This window comes from Dermochelys coriacea, chromosome 4 (genome assembly GCF_009764565.3).
Source record: "Dermochelys coriacea isolate rDerCor1 chromosome 4, rDerCor1.pri.v4, whole genome shotgun sequence".
In the NCBI taxonomy this organism is placed as follows: Eukaryota; Metazoa; Chordata; order Testudines; family Dermochelyidae; genus Dermochelys; species Dermochelys coriacea.
This window is the reverse complement of record NC_050071.1, coordinates 94,695,701-94,722,046: the sequence shown is the minus strand read 5'-3', so window position 1 is coordinate 94,722,046 and position 26,346 is coordinate 94,695,701. Positions and strand designations below refer to the sequence as shown.

General features: G+C 38.1%; 1 protein-coding gene and 1 long non-coding RNA gene across 3 annotated transcripts; one reads left to right on the top strand and one right to left on the bottom strand.

Annotated features, from left to right (window-relative positions):
* The first annotated feature begins 16 nt into the window (after nucleotides 1-16).
* Nucleotides 17-24,171, top strand: LOC122460048. Of its 2 annotated transcripts, XR_006281099.1 has the most exons (4): nucleotides 17-179; nucleotides 706-828; nucleotides 2,074-2,344; nucleotides 21,146-24,171. It is a non-coding gene; the product is annotated as an uncharacterized LOC122460048 (long non-coding RNA). The 2 variants fall into 2 exon arrangements; XR_006281100.1 differs by lacking the exon at nucleotides 2,074-2,344 and having other exon boundaries at nucleotides 21,146-24,170.
* Nucleotides 4,892-23,692, bottom strand: CNGA1 (cyclic nucleotide gated channel subunit alpha 1). The gene is made up of 9 exons (XM_038400531.2): nucleotides 23,576-23,692; nucleotides 21,790-21,906; nucleotides 16,461-16,625; nucleotides 15,725-15,787; nucleotides 15,329-15,355; nucleotides 15,120-15,233; nucleotides 9,323-9,430; nucleotides 8,430-8,536; nucleotides 4,892-6,619 (listed from the first exon to the last, which is right to left on the bottom strand). Exons 1-9 carry the CDS (start codon nucleotides 23,680-23,682, stop codon nucleotides 5,235-5,237), a joined length of 2,193 nt encoding a protein of 730 aa, XP_038256459.1. The 5' UTR covers nucleotides 23,683-23,692; the 3' UTR covers nucleotides 4,892-5,234.
* Nucleotides 24,172-26,346: the final 2,175 nt, after the last annotated feature.

The window sequence follows — 26,346 nt, the reverse complement described above, 5'->3', positions numbered from 1 at the left end:
GGAGGCCCCGCCCTCGCCGAGCCGCCGGCCGGCCCGAGCATGATCCGCCCATTTCTTCGGAGCTGCCCTAATAGAAGTTAAGTGAGAGGCGGTTCAGAGAGGGAGGAAGGCAGGAGAAATGATCGCAGCTCTGGGGCCTGGTTACATTACTCATCTTTTATGGTGTTGCACGTAGCAAGGTCAACTGTAATTTAGCAGGTTTCAGAGCAGCAGCCGTGTTAGTCTGTATTTGCAAAAAAGAAAAGGAGGACTTGTGCCACCTTAGAGACTAACAAATTTATTTGAGCATCAGCTTTCGTGAGCTACAGCTCACTTCATTGTAGCTCACGAAAGCTGATGCTCGAATAAATTTGTTAGTCTCTAAGGTGCCACAAGTCCTCCTTTTCTTTTTTGTAATTTAACAGTGTTGCGGTGTTTCTGTTTGTGTTATTTAATAAATAATTGAGTCCAAACTATGCTGTTCCAATTATATGGATATTTATTGTCCTTTCTTTTTTATTGCTCATTTACCTGCTAGTTTGCAAAATTCAGTCATTCATAATAGGTCTCTGAGTTAGTGCAAATTAGCAGGCACTATTACATCTTTTTAATTACACTTTATAAATTAAACTTCATAAGACCTCTAGTAATTAGGATCAAGAAATGCTAGAACTCAGTGTGCATATTATATAATATTCATTTGTTTTTGTTCTTAACTTACTTTAGGTTATGACTAACAAAGGATCATCTTGTAAAGGGGCCTGACTGGAGTCTTGTTTTTTAGTTTTCTACAACTAGCAAAATAGATGTAAAACCTCTTGGCAAGTAAATAGTAGATGTCTTTGGTTGGTAAGTATGCTTGTATCTTCAGTACTAATGAGTATTTACTTTTCTAATGCTGATTTTTTTTTGAAATTCCCTCATAAAGATATTACAGTAGAACCTCAGGGTTACAAACACCAGAGTTATAAACTGACTGGTCAACCACACACTTCATCTGGAACCAGAAGTACACAATCAGGTAGCAGCAAAGACAAAAATAATAAAGCAAAGATAGTACATTACTGTGTTAAATGTAAACTATTAAAAAAAATAGGGAAAGTTTAAAAAAAGAATTTGATAAGGTAAAGAAACTGTTTCTGTGCTTCTTTCATTTAAATTAAGATGGCTAAAAGCGGCATTTTTCTTCTGCATAGTACAGTTTCAAAGCTGTGTAAACATTGGAATGAACAACCATAAAGTTTTGTTCAGAGTTATGAACAACCTCTGTTCCCAAGGTGTTCGTAACTCTGAGGTTCTGCTACACATATATGTGGTGGTAATTTTTGTTGAGGTAATAAATGCACCCTTGTCTATAAAGAGAGTAAGTTGGGGGAAAAGTGTTGCTGTTGGGAGGGTTTTTTATGTCTGTTTGGAAGAATTGTTAAAATAGGAATGACCCAAATTTAAATATGAAAATCAGTTATGATTTTTTAATCCTCTTCAGATAGGATTATATTAATGCGAATGAGGAACCTTTAAGTTTGTGCCCAAAGCCTCTTCACAGGGAAGTTACAGCACAGCACTCAGGTGCTCACTGCTATTCACACCCTCAGAGCTTGAACTGCGGGGCTGTGTAGACATGCCCCAAGTCTCCATGTAGATAAGCCCTAAGTAAAAGAATGAAAACTGCTTACTGGAGTAATTCAGGACATATGTGAAGAGGACAGAAAAAAAAATCTTAAGTGTCAGGCCAGTAAATCAGGGTATTCTGAGTTATGGAGATATAGAAGGGCCATACTGAACTGTTACTTTTAAACAGAGTAGATTACAATCTAGATAGAACATGTTATTTAATAAATAATTAGTCTATTGCGAGATTAAAAAATCAACCACTATCCATACTCGGCAACTTCACTGTAAGAATGTCTCAGAAGATTTTTACTTCACAAAACAGGAATTGAAGAATATGTTTGTAATTGATGGGATTTACTTCAATGACAAGTTCTTAAAAGTTGTTGCAATATTGTAGATATTTATTTCATACACCATAGATTTAATCTATTAAATACATAAGATTTCCTAACCATATTTGTATACATTTATGACTGACAGTTGCTTCACTCTTAATGGTAAATTCTGAAGATGAGAATTTTGAAATAAAACACTCCAGTTTTGCGGGGTTCTTTGAAATCCAAACCCACATTTGAATATAGTAGGATCTGTGTCTATAATGGACCAATCTAGAACCCCAGTTGCTAAGTCCTGATCCTGCAAATACTGAAGCTTGTGCACAACTTGACTCATCTATGAAGTCCAACTGTCTTCAGCAGAACTACTCACGGAAGTAGTGTTATGCATGCACTTAAAATTTTGCAGAATTAAGGTATGTAGGATGTTTTACAAGAGCTACAGTGTCTTTAACATGAAACTTGAAACATTTTTTAAAATGTTGACAGATAAACAATGTGGAAGAATTTTAGTATGACTGGAGTGTACACATAACCCTACATTTTTATTTCAAAGTACTTCCTTTGTCAGAAGAAAACTTTAAACATAGTTTTATTTTAGCAAATACATGCTTGTTAAAGTTAAAAAAAATCAATATTTTACATTATAAAACTTCTATCTGTATGAAATATACCAGCATATGATTTGGTGTTTCTATTAGAAATACAGCATTTTGTTTTGCATTCAATGATTTTTGGTTCAAGATTTCTATTGTCAAGAAAATTTGTTCATGTAACAACAGTGGCATCTAGTGGCTATTACTAATGTTACAGCCTGATGGGCCAATTAAAACAAACCAAAAATTGTGGTTATAACAATAGATGACCACTTTTCTTCACTAAAACACATCAACACCATAACAGTGATATCTGGCAGCTACTTCATGATACTATCACTGAACCACAAGTTTCACTACTGTAGATAACATCTCATACCAGGGATTGGCAATGTTTGGCACGGGCCAGAACGGTTTGTTTACTTGCCGTGTCTGCAGGTTCGGCCGATTGCAGCTCCTACTAGCCGCGGTTTGCTGCTCCAGGCCAATGGGGGCTGCGGGAAGCGGCAGCCAGCACATCTCTTGGCCCGCACCGCTTGCCGCAGGCACCATGAGCCTAGAGCAGCAAACTGTGATTGGCCGAACCTGCGGATGCAGCAGGTAAACAAACCAGCCTGGCCCGCCAGGGGGCTTACCCTGACGGGCTGCGGGCCAAAAGTTGCCGATACCTGTCTCATACCCTTCTTCAAATTGTGAGTTTTATTACTTAGACTCTTAGAGTAAGCCATTCAAGGCAGGGATAATTTGTTTCTGAAATGCTTGTACAGTGCCTAGCAAAACAGGACTTGGTCCTGTAAGTGCTGCAGCATTATAAATAATAAATTACATAATATTCTTTTACTATAAGGTTTTTTTTAAGGTTGCCAAGCCAAGCACTAAGAAGTTAGGAAATGCCAAAATTAAGGTTGGTGAGGTAATATCTTTTATTGGACCAACTTCTGTTGGTGGAAGGGACAAGCTTTCAGGCTTCATAGAGCTGCTTTTCAGGTCTGCAAAAGGTAACCAGAGTGTCTCAGCTAAGTACATTGTGGGACAGCATGTTAAACATAAAGGGTTAAACACATTGCAAGAAACCCCTTAAAATGAAATGGGCAAGTAACACCTCTGCATTCATAGGACCAAACAAGGATTAGTGGGTTACAATTATTGTAATGAGCTATGAAATCACGGTGTCTTTGTTGAGACTATGATTTTTAGTGTCCAGCAAAGTTATGAATTTAAGTTCCCTGACTTGTCTTTTGAAGGAGTTGTGCAGGTTTCCTTTGAGGACGAGATGGGTCAGAGATGAAGTAATCGCTTTGTGAAAAGTGTTTGCCCACGAGTGATATGTTGTTTTTGTCTTTTATCATTTTTCTATGAGTTCATTTGAGAGTGTAGTAATTGTCAGATTTCGCCCACACACTTGTTTTTGGGGCATTTGATGCACTGGATGAGGTCCACCACAGGTTGTGATAGGCATGTATAGGACCCAGGGATCTTGAAAGGTGTGTTGTGGGAGGTATTGATCATTGTAGCTGTGGAAATATGTCTTCAGGTTTTACATCTATTGTACATCTACTGGCAGGGTGTGGTGCCACTTTCAGTTGGTGTATCCTGGTCTGTGGGGAGCTTGCTTCTGGCAATGAGGTTGGTGAGGTTAGGGGCTTGTTTAAAGGCCATATTACATTTATAGTATAACCTCAGTTATGAACACTAGAGTTACAAACTGACCAGTCAACCACACACCTCCTTTGGAACCAGAAATACATAATCGGGCAGTAGCAGAGACACCCCCCCCCCCCAAAAAAGCAAGTACAGTACTGTGTTAAACATAAACTACTAAAAAAGAAAGGGAAAGCAGTATTTTTCTTCTGCATAATAAAGTTTCAAAGCTGTATTGAGACAATGTTCAGTTGTAAACTTTGGAATGAACAACCATAATGTTTTGTTCAGAGTTAGGAACATTTCAGAGTTATGAGCCACCTCCATTCCCAAGGTGTTCGTAACTCTGAGGTTCTACTGTATACCTATGCAGACTTCAGATAACCAATAAAAACGTTACCTAATGTTACCTAATGTTTCCTAATATTCATAGTGAATGAGAAGGAAATTATAAAAAATTATAATATGGAGTACAACTTTGCATGGCTATCAACATATTATGGTATGTAGATTAAATGCACTTGTTTTTACAACGTTACGTAAAGGATAATATAAATAATCCATTAGCAAACATTTTATATTACTGATATTTATTATTTATTTTGCTTTAGGGCCTAACATATACCAGCTATTTTCAAAATACAGAGGAAATACAAATACACAGTCCTTGTCCTGAAGGGCCTACAATTGTAAAAGTCAAAATGATTGATAGGTTTATATTGTAACATTTTCACTGAGATTAAATATCAAAACACTACATTTATGTACTCACTTCATAAATATAACTGCAAGCCCAGGACCGAGTAGCATTTTGTAGCATGAAAACAACGATAAATGATATTTATGCTCCTTTCTTATTCCTGATTCTTCATCTTATTTTTTTCTTGACATTTACTGTGTATGTATATTGCCTAATATGAAAAAAGTGATGTTTCATGACTAAGTAGTAGCTTATAATAAAGGGCCACATCCTCAAGGATCAGAGTTGAGGGCACTTGGTAGCTTGCAAGATTTATCCTTAACTGCTAGTGGCAGTCCCCGGTGTTATTCTAGTGTTGACACTTCAGATTTATTTATCTAATTCTTCTAAATCTGAGAATTCAAACTGCATAGTTGATTTCAGTATTTTCTCAACCTCTGTCAGTCGTTTTTTCAGTTTCTGCTGTGTGGCGTCATACTCAGCCAAAAGCCTGGCAAGCTTGGTTTGTAAGTTGTCCATTGCTCCTTCCATTTGAATGACCTTTTCTTCAATGTTTTTAGGGTCACTTCCTGTATTTGCAACATTTATATCCAGTAACCCATCCTTCAGCAAGATTTCCTTACCTTTCTCTTCCAGCAGGGTCTTTGCATCTGGGTATTCTATTAAAGCCTCCATGAGGTCATCTTTAGATAGACAAAATAAGTCTGAGTATCCAATGCTTCTAATGTTGGCTGTTCTTCGATTGCCAGCTTTGCTGCCTTTGATATTAAGTATGCTAATCTCCCCAAAGTAGCTGCCATCACTTAAGACCACAAATTGTGTAATTCCATCATCAGCTACTACAGCAAGTTTACCTTCTTTGATAATGTACATCTCTCGTCCAATGTCCCCCTTTCGGCAGATGTAATCTCCTGGACTGAAGACTTGAGGCTGCAGTTTCAAGACTAGTTCAACTAACAAGCCAGCTTCACAATCTGCAAAAATTCGAACTTTCTTTAACGTGTCCAGATGAACACTGATTGCAATCTCTGCTCTTAATTTATCTGGTAGATATTTTAAAACTTCCCTTTCATCCACTGCCTTTTTATTTGTCCACAAGTAGTCGAACCACTTAATAACTCTTTTTTCTATTTCTTTATTCACATTTCGAAAGTGCATATACTGCTTGATAGCATCAATCCTTCCTTGAAACTCTGCTCTGGCTGCATTCATGTTGGAGATCATAGAACCAATGTTACCAACAATAGTAGCAAAAATCAACACCCCAACCAAGAAGTCAACAACCACAAAGAAGTACTCAGAATCCTTTACAGGAGGAGGTGTTTCCCCAATAGTGGTCAAGGTCAGCGTCGACCAGTAGAGGCTATATACATATTTTCTAGCCAGACGGGCAAATTCAGGATCAGAGGTGTTTGGATAGACCCATGTGTCTGCCCCAAATCCAATGGCTTTGGAGATAGAATAGTACACACATGCATTCCAGTGAATAATAATCACTATGTACATGACAAGAGTAGAGATCCTGAAGATATTTGGATAGTTTGTCCTTGTTTCTGTTCGCTGGAAGAACTCAAACATACGAGATACTTTAAGTACTCTGTTTATTCTTAATTCTGGATAGGTCAGACCTAATTTAAAGTACAGTAGATCAGTTGGTATGACTGACAGTAGATCTAGTTTAAATTGTAAAGTTCCTGTATATTTCTGTTTAAGTTTAAGTTCTTCTTTCACCAACAAACCTTGCTCCAGGTAACCTAAAATAAAATATAAAATCTTTAAAATTCTTTGACTTTGACTTTTTTGTTGCTTTATCATCTATTACATTCTGTTATATGTGAATTTCAAATTAATCTTTAAAATGATTTTGGCTATAGAGTTTCTGGCTGTACATAATTTTCCATCTTTTTATTAAGATGCATAGTTTTAACAGCTATATATTTTAACTGGATTTGAACTTTAAGGCCCTATGTTGAATTTTTGTAGCTAAGCAATTGAGGCCAAATCTTGGACCTAGATGACTTGATTAAGCAGAGCCATCTGTACTGTTTGGCTTGGCTGGGCTCTGTGGAATCTTACGGAAATCCTGAAGGGAGGAACCATCCCCCACGGTGGAAGTGTCACACTTACAGCCTCCCAAGTTCACCCTCTTCCTGCTACCGTTTGTGCTGCCCTAGCACCTAGTAACCTTCATGGCCCTTGTGTAGGAGAGAGAGAGAGTTAGAGTGAGGGCAGCGCTCATGCGCTCATTCCATTCCTTGTTTACCCACCCCACCCGCAAACAACTCTCCTTCTTGGGTAAGATTTATAAAAATGGATACATAAATAAAATGAAGCTAACTGGAGCTGCTGTGTGCTCATCACTCTTGAAAATCAGGCTACTGATTTAGATGCTTAAATATGGAATTAGGAACCTAATTTTATTAACACATTTTTGAAAATCTTGATCCTAACTCCTACAGACAACAAGTGGATTCTCTGCCTTGCCCTGTACTAGATGTACAAGTTCAGCCAGCAAAGGTTGCAGGTGGCTTAAATATTGGCAAGAGATTTATATATTCCTTACTACTGCATAAAGGTTGTGCAGGGTTTTATCCACATGGTATATCCTGGTTTGCAGTTCATAAAGTAGGTTCATTACACCTGGGGTAAGGAGGTATAATTTTATTTTTCCTCCATCAATATGACCTCTTGCACACTAGGGATTCACCACAAAAGAGGGCAAATGGTTCCTCTTCCCTTGGGGTTTTCTTCTATTCTTTTAGAAAATGTTTACAATTTGGATTATAAAGATATTTTAAAATCTTTAACAAAGGGAAAAAAAGATAAAACTTCTAGCTTTAGTTTGATTACGCAGTATATATAGTTTGAGTATAGTTTCAGTGACGGGGCTTTCTAGGAGTTTTGTCAGTGGAGAATACAAATCAGCACATCGCTGCCATATGTATAATGTTGTTCTCTATTTAGCAATTTCACCTACCACGTCACATTTCCTGCCAAAGCCCTGTTTTAAGCATAAGTAGCTTGACACTGCCTTCCTTTTTCAGGTAAATTCCAATTGAATTTCAGTGGTGGTTATGCCTAAAAAGGGATTGCTGGATTGGTCTCTGCTTTATGGAATATTTAAATTAGGACACTAAAGTAGATTATAGATAAATTTATGTCTGATTTATAAAACATGATGAAGTACATCACAGAATATAAAGTGTGTGTGTTGGTGAAATATTTGAAGTGTAACTCTAAAACTGCAGAAATTATGTTTGCAGTGGAAGGACTTCAGTTCAGTTCCTTTCTGCTAGAAATCAGGATGACCTTGTATATCAAGATATATTTCAGTGTGAAGTCCTTCCGAACTCCTTTATTGAGGGAACATTGCCAGCAAGATACTTCTTTACTTCATCATTTCATAGACAAAGTGTAACTGGAGAGTCAATTTAACTGGTCTATTCTAGGAGAGAGCCAATTCTTCTTTAATTGTTGTATTTGGCCCCTAAATCATATACTGATGGGCACCTTAAAATGCGTAACACAGATAAATGTAGATAACTAAACAGTGAGTACATCTACCTGTTCTTGTCCGTACAAACATATCAGCAATATAGATTATATCTGATATATAATCAAAAATGAACCACATTCCTAAATGGTCGTTCTGAAGTTCATCAAAACAAGCTCTGGATAGGAAAAGAAAAAAAGCACACAATTGAAATAGTCCCATGAGACCAGTAATTAATACAGTAAATTTGCCATATATTCAGAGGCCCTACCATTTTTTTAATGTGTCTTTAAAGGATCTCTGTTATGCTTGATCAAACTTTGGAAAATGTAATATTTTTATTGAAACTTTTATAACATAAAAACAAGTATTTACAAAGTGTATTTTAAAGCTTTGTGAAAAAACCTGTTTTCAGATCTGCTTTCAGAAAATGTTTACAACTCGGATTATAAGGATCTTTTAAAGTATTTAACTGAGAAAAATTAATTTTGAGTAACTGTAGGTGGAGCTGATAGCTATGCCAATGGTTAAGATTGCCTAACACTTTCCTTTATAAGATCCTGTTTTATGTTGCTTTGAACTTTTCCAAACCTCCATTAAGGTATATGCATTTCATTACCAGGGAGCATAAGACTGATAAAATATTGAAGCTTCAGACAAAAAAATATAATGAAATTAAGTTAATGAAAGTCCTTTATTGAACTGGACAAAAGACATGATGGAAAGAACTTTAGAGATTGTAAATAAATTTGTGTGATCTCTGCTATTGAACCTAAAAGACTGTAGACTGTATTCAATACCAGACTGAAAGGATAAACGCAGTAAAAGTACTGGGTCAATAGATTATTTGTATCCATTCTATCTGATAAAAACAAGGCTTTCCTTGTGGCAACCAGATGTGAGGATTTCATTACTTTAATGGGGAAAGAGAGAGGATAGGAAAATGCACACTGTTATACATTACCTAGCAATGATCATAGTCCAGTTGTACATGACAGGTAATGTGATGCAAAACAGCCAGTAGTAATACAAGTTTCCTGATGGATCAATAACAAAAAGATCTTTCTTCTCCCTGAGCAGTAAGCAGAAAGGAAAGGGAATATTAGTGAAAAACTTATAAAAATGGAAATGGGTTTTCTATGGTTACTAACATATGCTGGTCATTTAGTTTAGTAGGCAGTTCATTTGTGCAAGAACACCCTTAAATGAAAATTAGCCTCCTTGCTTGAATGCCTGGATAAGGAACTAGTTGGTGAAGATGATTTGGATTCTAGAACCTAGGACACAAGGGAAATTAAATTGGCAGGCCTCAACTCAAAGTCATAATGACACATGTAGTTTTAACCTTTTTCAAAATAACCTGTTTCCCACTATGTTAATTTTCTTCTTTGTAGGATAAATGACTCAAAGCATCTATGCCTCATTTTTTCAGAAGGAAAATGGTTATGTGGCCATTAGTATTTGAATGTGTTGAACAGATCATGCCTTCAGTATTAGGGGAGTGACTGGTTGTGAAAGATGAAACACTGCAAAGGATTACAAAAGAAACTGTCTACGCTACCTGCCGGATTGTGATTGATCCCCGATCACTCTGCCATCGACTCATGTATTCCACTGCGGCAAGAGGCGGAAGTGGAGATGATGGGGGAGCAGCGACAATTGACCCCTGCGCCATGAGGAAAGTCGACCTAAGGTACGTCGACTTCAGCTATGCTATTCTCGTAGCTGAAGTTGCATATCTTAGGTCGATCCTGCTCCCTAGTGTAGGCCATAGAGCACTTCATTGCTTTACATTCCTCCTGGCCCCCCAAATTCTATTTATTTACAAAGTAAAATGCCTAAACATACTAAGAGAAAAACAAGATTCTTTACATTGTAGGTGCTGTTAACTCACCTTTGGATCAATATGAGTGGATGAGGCTGCTTTATTGTGGCCCAAGTACATCCTTGCAGTGGGTTTTCACAAGGGTGGTGATGAAGTTTTATATGAAGTTCTGCATAGTTCCATCTTATCACCCCTCTTATTCAATATTTTTGTGGCATTACTGAGAGGGTTAACAAGGAGACAAGGCCTGCATCATTTCCAGTATGCTGATGACAATACAGCTTTGTCACCATTTCAGGTGAGCAATTAAAATGCTCAGTGAGCTTAATACGTGTGTGAAATTGGGGCATGGATGACAGCTAGATAGTTTTCAGAGTAGCAGCAGTGTTAGTCTGTATTCGCAAAAAGATAGATAGTTGACATTCATCCCAGTCAAGACTGAGGTGGTGATACTTTTGGGGAGAAGCAACAAGAATATGTGGCAAGAATACCTCTCCTTTTAATGGAGAGCACCTCTTCTACTTGTTGGTTAGGTTTGCAATCGTCTGGCTCGATTTCCAACTGCTACTAGAAAATCAGGTAGCAGCAAGAGTCAAATCACATTTTTATCATTTCTGTATAATCAGGAGAATGTGCATGTTCCTTTTGGAAGCAGTCGTTGTGACTGTCATCCCTGTCTTTATCATCTCAAGATTGAATTACTGCACTGCACTCAATATCAGCTGAAACTTGTGGAGAATACAGCAGCCTGTTTGATCAGTGGAGGATCTCACTGGGATCGTAATCATTCAACAAGTGCTCCAATCTCTGCACTGGCTGACTGTAGGGCTTCAGGTGAAGTTCAATGAATTGTTTTTGACCAGTGAACATTTATGTCTCAGGAGCTACCTTCATGAGAGACCACTTCTCTCCTCATGCTAAAATACCATAGCAGAGAACAGCAGAAGTGCCGGAGCTGAAGCCTGGTGTTATAAATTGGGCTGCTGATGGGTCATTCTCTCTGAGGGACCCACAGCTTTGGAATTCACTCCCCACGTTGCTTCAGGAAAGCCTGAATCTGATGAGCTTCAGAGCATACTGTAAAGCTCCTCTCTACTCCCCAGGTACTTGAAAAGAGGGTAATTCCTGGACCGGAGGGGAAGGGGGTTTGAGTTCTTAAGTTGCATGATTTGCTGGTGCTCGGTCATACTGAATTGTACTGCTTCACTTCAGTTCTCTTGAGATAGTTTGATGCCTTTTAGCTGTATAGCTAGCGCCCTTTTCAGCATTTATATAAATCTAATTAATAGATAAATGTAAAGAGTCAGAGTGGCATTAGTAGCCACTTCCATAATAAGTGTAATTGGACACTGCACCAGTTGCAGTTCCTGGAGGCATTTTGCCCATGGAAAACACAAACAGATAAAAATACTATTTGAGGGCACTGCCACAGTGCACCGTAGAGCATCATTTAGTGCATCCTTTAATGGTGCAGTTTGTACTTCTCCCACCATTCACCCTGGTTGTCCAGCTACTGGTGGAAAAGGAGCAAGGGTATAGCCATACTCCATCATGCCTCCTTTGGAACGTCTGATAGCTCTCTTACTCTCCCTCAGGAGCACAAGCATCACAATTTTGGCTGCCCCCTGCACAAATGAGGAAGTGGAGGTGCTCTCTTCCCCCTTTACACACTCACACAACAGCAGCCAGAAATTGGCCCAATTATTCTTTACACTACATGCAGAGAAATTTCAGTACATTCATTATATACAATACAATAGTAAAAACACATGCAAAGGTAAATGATAACACGAAGTGGTAAAACATACACAACACAAACAAAAACAGTTTTGCAAACCTATAAGAATGGTGTATAGGTTTGTATTTTCTGTAATACTTTGTCTACCACCTTGACCTTTATTTCTGTCTTTTGTGAACAGCACATACCCTTCAATACCTGTACTCCAATCATGACCACTATTCCACCATATTTCTGTTATCCCTATAATATCTGGTTTCACTCCCTGCACCAGTTGTTCTAGTTTTTCCATTTTGTTACCCAGGCTCCTTGCATTGGTTCACAGACATCTTAGTTGTTTCTGCTTAGCTTCACCCAGATTCCTCAACTGAGTAGGTACAGTCGTTCTACTACCGGTATCGCCTGCCTGACAATTAGCATCATTGGTATTGGCACTGTCTTTCCTCTTAATATCCTACCCACTGGTGTTCCTTTCTCCATTCCTGTAGTCTCTCTTTCTTGATTTTTCTCTTGATCAATATTAGCCTTTGAAGGCTGTTTCAAAACTTCTGATGGTTTGTCCAATTTCAAGTCTAAACTCATTGTTGGCCAGTTTATATCCATTTGTTCTTTTGCCAGCACTGGCCCTTAACTGAAATAGCTCCTCTCCCTCCCTGGCCTTTATCCATCTGATGTATTTATAAAAAGCAACCATATCTCCCCTCAGCCTTTGTTTTGTTAGGCTAAACAAGCCAAGCCCCTTAAGTCTTCTCTCATAAGGGAGGTTCTCCATCTCGCTGATCTTCCAAGTAGCCCTTCTCTGCACCTGTTCCAATTTGAATTCATCTTTCTTAAACATGGGAGACCAAATTTGTACACAGTATTCCAGATGATGTCTTACCAGTCCTATGTATAATGGTAATAACACTTTCCTATCTTTCCTGGAAATATCTTGATTGATGCATCCTTAGATAGCATTAGCATTTTTTACAGCCACATCAAATTCATTGCTAATAGCCATCCTCTGATCAACTAGTACTCCCAGGTCTTCCAATTGATAGCAAAAATTCTTCTTGTTCTTCACTAAGTGCATGACCTTACACTTTGCACTATTAAACTTCATCCCATTTCTAATATTCCAGTTTTCAAGGTCATCCAAATCTTCTTGTATGATATTCCAGTCCTCCTCCTATATTGGCAGTACCCTCCTACTTTGTCTCATCTGCAATTGTTATTAGCATATTCCCACTTTTTGTGCCAGGACTATTAATGAAAATGTTAAATAAATTTGGACCCAAGACTGATCCTTGAGGAACTCCACTGGAAACCTCCTTCCTGCATGACATTTCATCTTTTAGCATAACCTGTTGCAATCTTCCCTTTAACTAGTTCCTTACAATCCTTTTGATTCTTATATTAATCCCCATCTTCTCCAATTTAACTAATTTCTCCTGTGGAACTGTATCAAATGCTTAACTGAAATCCTGGTATATTAGATCTACTGCATGTATCTCCGTGTATGAATATCTATTCTCTGTTGAGTTTAGTAATAGTGAAGTTATCAAGATTCTGAAAATACAATACTGGGATATTTAGACTTTTAAACTAAAACAAGTTACCAAAATCTATATACTATATATTCAGATTTCGTTTGATTTGAAATTACACCCTGCTGTTAAGAGGAACAGTAACACTCTGTCTTGCAGAAGGAGTGTTAATAGTTATGAAAATGGCCTGGCTTAAGTGGATGGAAGAATTTAAATACATAAAGGGCTTGGTCTATACATAAGGAATTTTACACATGGAGTTTTGCTGATTAATTTCATGTATGGACATTGTTATTCTGGAATAAGAATGCCTTGTCTCTGTTTAGCTCAACCTCTAAAAAGGAAACAAGGCACACTTAGACACGCCAGTTCTAGAATAAGGTTATGTATACACTAGCACTCTATCAGTCAGGGACATGGGCAGTGGGTGAAACTTTCCCTTGTGGAGGCTAGCACCCTATCCTACATCTTCTGGCCAAGGCCATACTTCTCTGAGGCCCCTTGTGGCCCTGGCCAACGTGGTGGGGGGAGGGGCCGGGAGCTCAGTCGGGGCCACAGAGGTGGGCTGAGAGCATGGAGCTCCTCCCTCATGGCCAGTGACTGCAACAGCAGAGCTCCAAGCCCCTCCCCCATTTCATTCCTTCTCCTGCCACCCTGTCCTTGTTCCACTCTCAGTCCCTCCCCCATTCCACTCCCACTCTGTCTCTTCCCCCCTGAGGCCCTGCCCCCGGCTCACCCCTTTCCTTTCCGCTGCAGCCCCAAGACTGGAAAAGCTCTGTGGCCCTAGCAGGGAGTCAGATCTCCTCCAGCCCTGGGGCTGTGGTGGGAGGAGATTTTTCTGGGGGCCTCAAATTGGCTGGGGCCCCTGGGCATGGGCTCTATAGGCCCGTACAGTAATATGCCACTGCTCCCCACTTCCCCCCCCCCCCGGCAGCGCAAGGTTTGGGGAGATTTTGCCTACCCCAGCCTCCATTATGTGCTGCCCATGGTCAGGTGTGTGAAAAAAACACCCCCTAAGCGACATAAATTTCACCAACAGAAGCACCAATGTGGACAGCGCTATGTCGGTGGGGGACACTCTCCCACCAACATAGCTACCGCCACTTGTTGGGGGAAGTTTAATTATGCTGATAGGAGAGCTCTCTCCCCTCAACATAGAGCAGGCTACCGGGAGACCTTAGAGCGAAAAAACACAGCCCTGACCAACAACAGTTTTACTAAGGAAAAGTGCCAGTGTGGACAGCGCTATATTGGCAGGAGATTCTCTCCCAATGACAAAGCTACTGCCCTCCATTGGGAGTATTTTATTCTGTTGGCAGAAGAGCTCTCTCCCATCGACAAGGAGTGACTATAACAGCACGACTGTACCAGCACAACTGTGCTGCTAGAAGGTGTACAGTGTAGACATAGCCTGTGCCTTACTCGTGTTTAGGATTTAAGCTTAACAGAGACAAGGCATTCTTATTCTGGAATAAGAGTGTCCACACATGGAATTAATCAGGAACAACTTTATGAACGGACAAGACCTAACAGTGGTCAGCATATTCACTTATCTAGGGCTAATATACACAACATGCTTGCAGTATACCCATGATTGGATTCAGTTGTATAGGCAAGGCAATCTTACTAGAAGAACATAGCACTATTCTGAAACCAAATGAAGAACACTTACTCTTCTTTCTTGTCTTTCTTCTTATGCTTATCTTTATTTTTGTGTTTTTCCTTTTTTTCCTTGTTCTTTTGCATTTCTGTGTCCTTTTTCTTTTCTTTTTTACCATCAGACTTGCTGAAAAATGGATTAAAATATTATGGTTTTACAAAAAAACTAGAATGATAGCTTGTAAAGAAACTATCTTCTACAATGTAATATTATTGTCTTACCCCTTCTTTTCTTTTTTCTTTTTCTCTCTAAAAAAGAAATAATATCTCTGTGATCAGCTCTTGGGATGCATATAACTATTATTTCCACTATTTTTCCTATTAAAATCAGCTGAGGTCTATAAGTCTAACATTATACTTAAGATTTTGGCCTTTGAATAAAACCTTTGTTTACAATTTTCAACTATTTCCATTTTTACATGGTTAAATAGGACACTAACAACTTTTGTGTTTGAAAAACATTTGCTGTGCATACAGTTCAGATGTACATGTAATTTCTTATTGGATTACTTGTATGATGCTGCAATAATTTGCAAGAAAAGAACTAGGTATATTGCTTTTTTTCTTACTATTCTCTACAATATAAATAACTTTATAGTGAAACTGTAGAGTACTTACTCATCTTTATTACTGTTGTTGTTGATATTGTACTGTGCAATGGCACTAGGTAGGTAATGTTCCCTAAGAAACAGCAAAATAAAATAGTTATATCTGCTGCATGACACGAAATAGGCTAGTACCTGTAAATCAGGTAAGATTAATGTAAGATTTACAGCTGCATAAGTTAGTTAAGGTTGCCTAACTGGTTTGATAAGTTTAGAATGAAAATATTCACCAGTAAATATAGAGATGAAGAAAACCACTGAAATGTTGATTATGTCTCTGTTTTCCTTTCTTGGAGTTTCAACATTTCTGAAAAGAAAAAGGGTGAAATCTTGGTGCCATTGAAGCCATGAGGAATTTTGCCATTGACTTCAGTGGAATCAGGATTTTACCATTGACGTTTGTCCTGTTAAATGCCTGATCACATGTGATTTTGTTTTTAAACTGCAGGTTTCTTCATAGCCTCATAGGGTATTTCATGTTTAGACATTTAAACTGAACCATATTTTTATGACTGAGCAAACTGAATGCTCAGGTAGGGAATCTGGTTGTGTTATCAAGGTGCCTGTGTTTTAAATCTAGGCCATGAACATTAATGTTGCACCTAATCAAAATTGATTTTACTGAAATTAGATAAAATTGTTTTGTGGCATAAAGTGAGATACAAAAACAAGCAGATAAAAATCCACATAAACAGAACCATATGGACACAGTCAAAGATTTGACATATACTCCATAACACAAAACTCACATGATTTCTTCTGATATCTCACCACAGAGATTCTGATTATTAAAATTCTTGCTCCATCTTAGCTGTGGACCTTGAATTTTTTCCAAGAAAGAGTCTGAGGTTTGGCAGCCTTCATCGGAAATCCTCTTCTTCCAGTCTTTTAAAGTAACCAAAAAGTTGGGTATTCTAAAAATAGATAGAAATATTAGTTAATATTTTTAAAAAGCTTAATTTCTTTGTGGAGGAAAAAAAAAACTTTGTAGGAAACCCAAATGTCATAGTGCGTTTGCACATATGTAACTTTCACTGTAGATTTCATTCACCATGCAGAGTGAGGATGGATGGCTTTGTACAAATCAGACAGATCCAGAAGAGGAAGAGCTGCCAGACTATGGAAGTGGGGAATCACAATACCTCCATCCTTCCTTGCACCTATGGGACAGGGAAAAATCACTGAATTCAGGGGGACAGCAAGAGATGAACTAATAAAATTGCCCACACACATACACAGAAGAGAAAGTCACCAGCTGCAAGGGTGGGAACTGAAGAGCTCACACAAACTCCTTCACTTAGCTTTTAAGTAAAAGAGAATTTCATAACTTCCTCCCAGAAGCCAGGTTGATGGATGACACAGCTCCCAATAGGTGGAGTCCTCTCCCACCTGCCTCATTTACCAGTAGGAGGGGAAAGAGAGCCACAACATCTCATTCCATCAGCAGAAGAGATTGTAGAGCCTTTTGCCTTACCAGCACCTAGGGGAGCAGAGTGTAGATCAGTGTATTCTGTGGGTGGCACACACACTAAAACAAGGCCCCCATTAGAGAACTTCAAAGAACCAACACGTCGGGAATGGAGGTTGTTTGTAACTCTGAACAAAATGTTACAGTTCTTTCAAAAGTTTACAACTGAACATTGACTTAATATAGCTTTGAAACTTTACTATCCAGAAGAAAAATACTGTTTTTCCTTTATTTTTTTAATAGATTATGTTTAAGACAGTATTATACTGTAGTTGCCTTTTTTCGGGCGGGGGGGAGGTGTCTCTTCTACTGCATGCTTGTGTACTTCCGGTTCCAAATGAGGTATGGTTGACTGGTCGGTTTGTTACTCTGGTGTTCGTAACGCTGAGATTCTACTGTATCTCCAATGTGTTAGCCCTGAATTCTGAGGCAAGGTGTAAATTTTGTGACACTATGAAATACATGGTTAAACATTCTAATTGTTATTGAACTAAGTATAATGGTGTTAATGCTGTAATTTTAATTTTTAATTCAGTGAACACTTTTACATGCCATAGTAGTCAGAATTTCCCATGCCATAATAGTATAATTTTATTCTTCCATGCACCAAAGATACCAAGGACCCTGGCACATAATATAGATCCAGTATTGAATACATAGGACCCTTGCACTCAATATTACTAGCTTTAAGACTATCAGAGCAATGTTTCTCTCCAGTAATTTTTCCATGTTGTGTTAAATGTTATGGCAACTAAAACAGAAAAGTTGAAAATAAATCTGTCAATAGTATATCAACTTAAGTTTAATTTTCTCCTTATATGAACAAATATTTTAAATTGATACTGTCTAGTTTAGATATCACAGTGACAGTATAGGCTTAGAGAAAACTAAATAGAGAGATCTGAGTATAGTTTCATTATTTCAGTTTTTAAATACTTTTCTTACAGGCTGAATACAAATCAGTTTTTTTTAAATTGATTTCTAAAAAGTGTATATTAATACATTTTAATTTTTCAAATTAAACCTACTTAAAATTAAATTTGAAATTATCTCATCCTCTATTATGGCCTAAATTTACTAAAATCTGTTAAAATTGTTAAAATTATATTTTAAAAAATCAAGCAGTACGTTTGCTGCCAAAAATTTTTAAAGAAAGTCAAACCACTGAACTGATGAAAGTCACTGGTTAAGCACGTGAAACCAAAGTTTGTTGAAGTGCTAAACCAGCTTTTGATTGCAATAGCCTCTTCTGCAAGTGCAAGGAGAATATTTTCTTCATTTCAGTTTATTCCACTAGTTCAGTTTAATGACTAGTTGAATCAAAATTGAGAAATAGATTAGGAGTTGAAAGAGCAGGAAAGCTTCTTTTTCTCTTCCAATCTATGAGGTGTGAGACCATGAGATATATTAGTTCTAAAATTGTGGAGGATGTGATGACCAGAAACAATTAATTCAGTTCACGAACAGCAGATAATACTTCCTTTGTTTAATAAATCAGTTAGTTTTAAATGCGAAATATGTTTTGATAAACTTTGATTATGTATCCAACAAATTTAAGGTAAAAAGAAAAGGAATACTTGTGGCACCTTAGAGACTAACAAATTTATTAGAGCATAAGCTTTCATCATGAAACCCATGTTTAAGGTAATTTCAGTTAGCTATCAAACCATTTTAAAATGCTGGTTTGTAAATTTTTAATTGAATTATAATTTCCATCCAAATTCAGTTTGATACAAATCAAAAGTAAAAAAAGTTAATCATCTAGTAAATAAGAAATGTCATTCATTATTTCTAACATAGTAAAAAATGTAAAAATTAAGAAGCTATATGTATGTATGTATCTATATCTATATATGTATGTTATGCTATATAATTGCTTACATTAATTTGTTTAGATATAATGTATCCTCCTGGTTAGCAAAAAGAAGTATCAAATTTAGTGTAAAAGCTATATTTAGTTGCAAATCAACATGTTTTAATAGTTACCGACCTTTCTTTAAGAAAATAACTAAAAAGTTTAAATTCAAAACAACATGACAATTGATTTAAATCAAGGTTTTCTTCTTGCTGATTAAAATCTATGATTTAACTCACTTTGATTTAAATCAGTCCACTGTTTTCTTATATTGCATTGTTTGTAATTCTCACTTCAAAGCCTGAAAATAAGATTTCTTATTCTATGAATTTTGCCCTTTTACAATTGGAATACGTATTTTTCTTGTGTATTTTCAGTGGGAAAAAATTGTGGGTTTTGTTCCTTATTTGTGTATCAGCATCACTGATGATAATAACAGTGATGTCAGCTCAACACAGCAATCAGATAGATTGCTTGTTTTTTTAATTGCCTTTGGTTAACTCCCTTTGTTGACTGGCTGATTCTGTAGTAAACAAAATATTTAAAAATCACAAGCCAAAATCCTCCCTGGAGCATCTCTCCTTATTAGAGAGAAGAAGGATGGTCTTGTGATTAAGATGGATGGGATCTGAGTTACTATAGAAAATTCATTCCTGGGTATCTGGCTGGTGAATCTTGCCCATATGCTCAGGGTTTAGCTGATTGCCATATTTGGGGTCGGGAAGGAATTTTCCTCCAGGGCAGATTGGAGAGGCCCTGGAGGTTTTTCGCCTTCCTCTGTAGCATGGGGCATGGTTGACTTGAGGGAGGCTTCTCTGCTCCTTGAAGTCTTTGATCCAGATCATACCACACGATCCATTGTCTACAGCCAAGCTCTACGATATAACCGCATTTGCTCCAACCCCTCAGACAGAGACAAACACCTACAAGATCTCTATCATGCATTCCTACAACTACAATACCCAACTGCTGAAGTGAAGAAACAGATTGACAGAGCCAGAAGAGTACCCAGAAGTCACCTACTACAGGACAAGCCCAACAAAGAAAATAACAGAACGCCACTAGCCATCACCTTCAGCCCCCAACTAAAACCTCTCCAACGCATCATCAAGGATCTACAACCTATCCTGAAGGACGACCCATCACTCTCACAGATCTTGGGAGACAGACCAGTCCTTGCTTACAGACAGCCCCCCAATCTGAAGCAAATACTCACCAGCAACCACACACCACACAACAGAACCACCAACCCAGGAACCTATCCTTGCAACAAAGCCCGTTGCCAACTCTGTCCACATATCTATTCAGGGGACACCATCATAGGGCCTAATCACATCAGCCACACTATCAGAGGCTCGTTCATCTTCGCATCTACCAATGTGATATATGCCATCATGTGCCAGCAATGCCCCTCTGCCATGTACATTGGTCAAACTGGACAGTCTCTACGTAAAAGAATGAATGGACACAAATCAGACATCAAGAATTATAACATTCAAAAACCAGTTGGAGAACCCTTCAATCTCTCTGGTCACTCAATTACAGACCTGAGGATGGCTATCCTTCAACAAAAAAGCTTCAAAAACAGACTCCAACGAGAGACTGCTGAATTGGAATTAATTTGCAAACTGGATACAATTAACTTAGGCTTGAATAGAGACTGGGAATGGATGAGTCATTACACAAAGTAAAACTATTTCCCCATGTTATTTCTCCTCCCCACCCCACCCCACCCCACCCCCCATTGTTCCTCAGATATTCTTGTTAACTGCTGGAAATAGCCTACCTTGCTTGTCACCATGAAAGGTTTTCCTCCTCTTCCCCCCTCCTGCTGCTGGTGATGGCTTATCTTAAGTGATCAGTCTCCTTATATATATATACACAGTGTGTATGATAACCCATTGTTTCATGTTCTCTGTGTGTGTATATCAATCTCCCCTCTGTTTTTTCCACCGAATGCATCTGATGAAGTGAGCTGTAGCTCACGAAAGCTTATGCTCTAATAAATTTATTAGTCTCTAAGGTGCCACAAGTACTCCTTTTCTTTTTTTTAATCTCTCTGTGTCTCAGTTTCCCAACTTTCTCCCAAACTTTGTCTGTCTTGTCTTTAGATTGTATACTCTTTTGGGAGCAGAGATGTGGGATATGTTGACCAGAGAGTAGAAGAGCTATTAGAGATGGGACAAAGACCACAAGGAAGACCCCGAAAAAGGTGGTTTGAGATGCTGAAGAAAGATATGAAGAAGGTTGGTGTCAGCTTGGAAGACACACTTGACAAAAATATTTGGAAACAAAGTACAAGAGCTGCCAACCCCAACTGATGGGAGAAGACAAAGGTGAAGAGACTCTTTGGGGCAGGGACTGTTTCTTACTAATGATGTGTTTGTACGGTGCCTAACGCAATGGAGCCCTGACATGCGTTGGGGCTTCTAGGTGCTAATACAATAATCATTGATATAATTAATTATCAGAAACAAATTTGGCACCGTGCCATAGGCTTCATATAACTAGTGATTATTGCTGAGAGTTTCTCAGTTGCTTTGATTTGAGGGCATTTCCTTCCAAAAATAATGTATCTATGTCAAGTTTTAATGGTAAACTCAAGAATGTCCCCTTAAAATTGATGTTTTAAACATGAGAAAGATTACCAAAATATTACCACTAAACTTGTGTAAATAAATAGATCCATGGAGAGGTAAACACATAAATATGTAGGTACCCTGTGCTAAACATGGATTCCTGGGATGTACCTCACCTCTGTAGCACTCCTTTCACTGCCTGTGAGTTGTTTGTGGAAGAATAACCGGGGCAGCTGTCCCCATGCTCCTGTGTTTGTAATATGGATGAACTATCATACTCTTCAGCCAGAGACCTATAATTAAACAGTATGTACAATGAAGAAATTATCGACTGTACTACAGCAACAATTCATAAATAGTGGTTCCCAGGCATGATTTACTTATGTGTTTTATCTCTAAACCTTAAAGTTGCATTCACATTATTTTTTGGTATGGACTTTTGTTATTTGTTAAGCATTGAGAGTGTCCTGGGAACTCTACAAAACACAGAAGAACTTTCCGTATCTGTCCCCACATAGTCCCTGATCCTGCAGAAATGTACAAATCTAAGACCCCAACCTTGGAAAGTCAGTGGGATTACCCACATGTGTAAAGTTAAGTGTACGCAAAATCTTTGCAGGGTTAAGGATTAAAGAAAATGTACCCCTGTATCAGTGTACATTACTTGGTTATAGGATGTTCCCATGCAATCCATGGTGCATTCTTTAGTGAACTAGAAAGTGGATTTCATAGCAGAGGGAATAGCAGTTTTACCAAATTAAGTTAACATGTCTGTTGAATGTCTGTTGAATGCTACAGCCTGTTAATGGCAGCTCTGAGCACACATTTCTGGCGTTAGCACACTTTTTTCATTTAACTTTAAAATTCACCTGTTTTGTGAACCAATTTTTTAAACCAGCCTCCAAAATTGCAGATACACCAGAGGTGCATTGTACTTGCAAATTGTCTAATTAGATATTCCTCAAGCAAAACTTGTAAGCACAATCTTGTGCTGAACACCTGTAACTCCCATTGAAATCAATAGAACTTTCTGCAGGTGCTCATCAGGCCACTTTTATTTGTCTAAACTTAGATGCCTGACTTTAGACACCCAGGTTTGAAAAATGTGACCATAGTGACCAGTCTGTAAACAAGCCATAGGCTATAATTTGACTTCAGTGGGAGCTCTGGGTGTTCAGCACCTCGGAAAATCAGAATACTTTTTATTTAGAAGCCAAAACATGGATTGAGTCGTCTAAATTTGGCCACAAAATATGAAAGTATTAGCCCCTGAGCATTCACAACTTGTTATTCACTTTTGTTTTTGCTATATGATCAATTATCTGAGTCACAGGATATTATTTCAGTTCCCTGCTTTGATGAACTAAGCTTTAGAAACTTGAAAGAATCCCCTTTTCTGTGTGTAAAATTTATCTACAAACATTTGTAACTGTGTAGTGGTTTTCTGAAAAAAAGTTTTTCTAAATGGTTTTCCCAGTGTTTAATGCTCACAAATATTTATTCAGAATAGTATTCATCTTGCTTAGCTTTTAGTGGACTTTCTTGATAATAAAAAGTGGCTCAGTTGAACGTCTACAAATAATCCGACAAAAAGGGTTGTGAATGCCAGCAAAGTGGGATTTACTCACAACTATATTTTTTACAGTATTGTCCCAACTCAAGGCATGAGCCACTTTGCAGGATGGTGAAACATTCAAATAGTCATTACCAAGTTATTTTTTGACTAGCTGAACTCATTTTTAAGGAAGCCAAATAATTTGACTAACAAATATAGTCACATTTTACCTTATCCTAATTAATTACAATGGGCAGTGTATCACAGGTAGGTTAAAAGCTAAACTTCTTATGAATGGAAGAGAAAAGACAGGGACAGACATCTGTCTCCTGTCACTCTCATGCAAACTAATAAAAATTAAAAAATCCCGAGAGCAGAATTTGACCTACTTAGTATACTTGACTTACCTCCTGTTTCTATTCTCCATCCTTCCTATGCCCGCATCAGCATTCTGTACTGCCAGTTTGGGAACATTTATATAGGAGCGATGGGTGTTAATCACACCAACCTTCATGGTCAGATTGGTACTCCTTGGTTGAGAAGGGAGGAATCATTTCAAAATGAAAAAAAGTACTTTTATGGTTCTATACAAAAAGAAACCCCGGAATGGCTAACATCTGCATGTTACATGGTCTAGGGCAAAGAGTAGAAAATTGATCATAGAAATTAGAGAGATGCAATTTAAACATAGATCTCTTTGCTCTTGATTCAATCATTATACATCTGGAAAACAGGAGGTAGAATCAGGAAAAAGCAACAACCCAGAATGTCTTCCCAATAACAGAAAATGGGACCATTCAACCAAACAAAAATATAAATGTAATAAGACACAATTGTATGTTTTAAGAAGGTTAAGCAAGGCTGCTTTTCAATGTAATTCTAGATATATGGATGTGATTTAAATTTATTATGTACAATTCAATAAAAATACATAGAACACATTGTCTGTATTCACAATACTTGTATTACAGCATTAAAATCTAGCTCTATGTAATGTACCTGATTCTATAGTTCTTTACACATGTGTAGCTCTCTCAGAAGTCAGTGGAAGTTGTGTGTATGTCAGTAATTTGGCTTCAGGCTTAATATGTGATTTACCCCAACAAAAGTAGAAAAAATATTAAGTATTATTAAGTATAAAATATGTCAAGTATTCCCCCTATTACAACAACAAATTGCAAAGGCACTCTAGCTGAAGTGTACTGCCCTCATCCTCCCTCCCCTCTTCTTCCAGTTACTTTTCACAGCCACTTGTCGCATCTTGCCCTTGGTTAGATTGCAAACATGTCAGGACAAAGGCTATGTCTTTCTACATGTTTGTACAGTGCCTGGCACAAATGGGCCCTGCTCCTGATTGGTGCCTTTAGCTGCTGCTGCAATACAACTAAGAAGTAATAAAAATTATAAAATATGACACTGTAAGATTAAGGAGATATGAGATTAGACTGTAGGTTTGAGTGCAAGCCACAAATTACAAAACTGAATGCAGTTCAGCTCACCTATGTACTATAATTTTAGAATAAATGTAAAGAAGCTAATTCTCCTCTCACTCTGGTGTCAGTCAGGAATACTTCTACTGAAGTCAGTGGAATTACGCTAGTTTTAAACTGGTGTCAGTGGCAGGAGAATCAGGCCCAATATCTTTGCCTACTAAGTATGTAGGGTGGAATTCTGGTCCTTTCAAAGAAAGCTTTGCCATTAATTTATTTCACTGTTAATGCTTTTCCAGGAATTCACAAGACAGTAGCAGCTGAGAGAGTTTGCTCCTTTGGGCCTTCTGGTGGTCCCCATGAAGTCAACAGCAAAACTCCCAATGTAATGGGACCATGGAAGGAGCCCTCCATGTGGAATCATTTAGGTTTTTCAAACATGGCCCATTATATAGCTGAGTGAGACAGGAAGGATGATTTAGGGTAGTTAGGGTACTAGCCTGGGATTTGAGAGACCCAGGTTCAATTCATTGCTCTGTCACAGACTTCCTGTGTGACCTTGGGCACAACCCTTAGTGTCTCTGCCTCAGTTCCCCATCTCTTAAATGTACTTCCCTACCTCACAGGGTTGTAAGGATAAAATTATTAAAGATTGTGAAGCACTCAGATATAATGTTGATGGGGGCCATATAAGTACCTTAGATAGAGTACCATGCAGTCACATAAATAAGGGACCTGTGCCTGACATGAAGTTTTACTGTTGGAAAGAGAATTTCATAGCAAATCATGAACTAAAGTTGGTACACTAGCCCTTGCACAATGCATTCTGGTTAATATGCAATCTCAGTGTTCAGTTACAAAATAAAGGTAGGTGTTTTATAAAATCCTTTCAGAAATGCTGGTAAAAGTGAGTCACTATACCCAGCATGTTATTCGGTTGCCTGTCCTGAGTATTTTCAAATTTGCCAACATGCACAATTTCAATCAGCCTGTCAGTTTGAAGATGCATGAAGATGATAGTTTTGAAGTTGCCAGCAACTGATGGGAATTACTTCAGAAAAGGCCCATTCATGATTTGCTGTGCTGCTGAGAAGTGCCATAAAATGCCACTGACGGGATCACTTTTGATGAAAATACCTTTGCCATTCAATCCAGCCTGCGGCTGGGAAGATGATGGAAGAAGCATTGTGATACTGCTACAGCATGTGTCTACTAAACTAAACAGGAATATGATGTATTTGTTGGTGGATTATGTCTTTGTGTTATCCAGTGAAACTGAAGGCACCATTCCCACTTGCCTAACTCATTTCATATGGGAGAGCTGAGAGAAAACTCTGTTTCCAACAGGCAAACAGGCAGTGCATGCAGGCTATGCAGACATCTACCACAGTCCATAAAATAAAAAGATTAAGATTGAATACTAACAAGTATCATTCCATTATATCTTGCCTTTAAAATGGCTAATTGTGTGGCTTGGCTATAAGGAGGCAGGCACATAAGAAAGACATTTCTAAACCTAACCAATGAGTCAACCATGACATAGGAGCTGGAAGGAGGATTTTCTCTGGATTGCTTCAGCAAGGGCCTTAGGGATTGAAACTACACCAGCTTTTATTAAGCAGCTGTATCTCCACACATGAATGGGGAGCAATATCAAAAGTGCGCAATGCTGGCACCCAAAGGCCATCCTGATTCAACCACTCCCTGAAGAAGCTATTAAAAAGATCCAGTTTAGATCATTAGTGTAA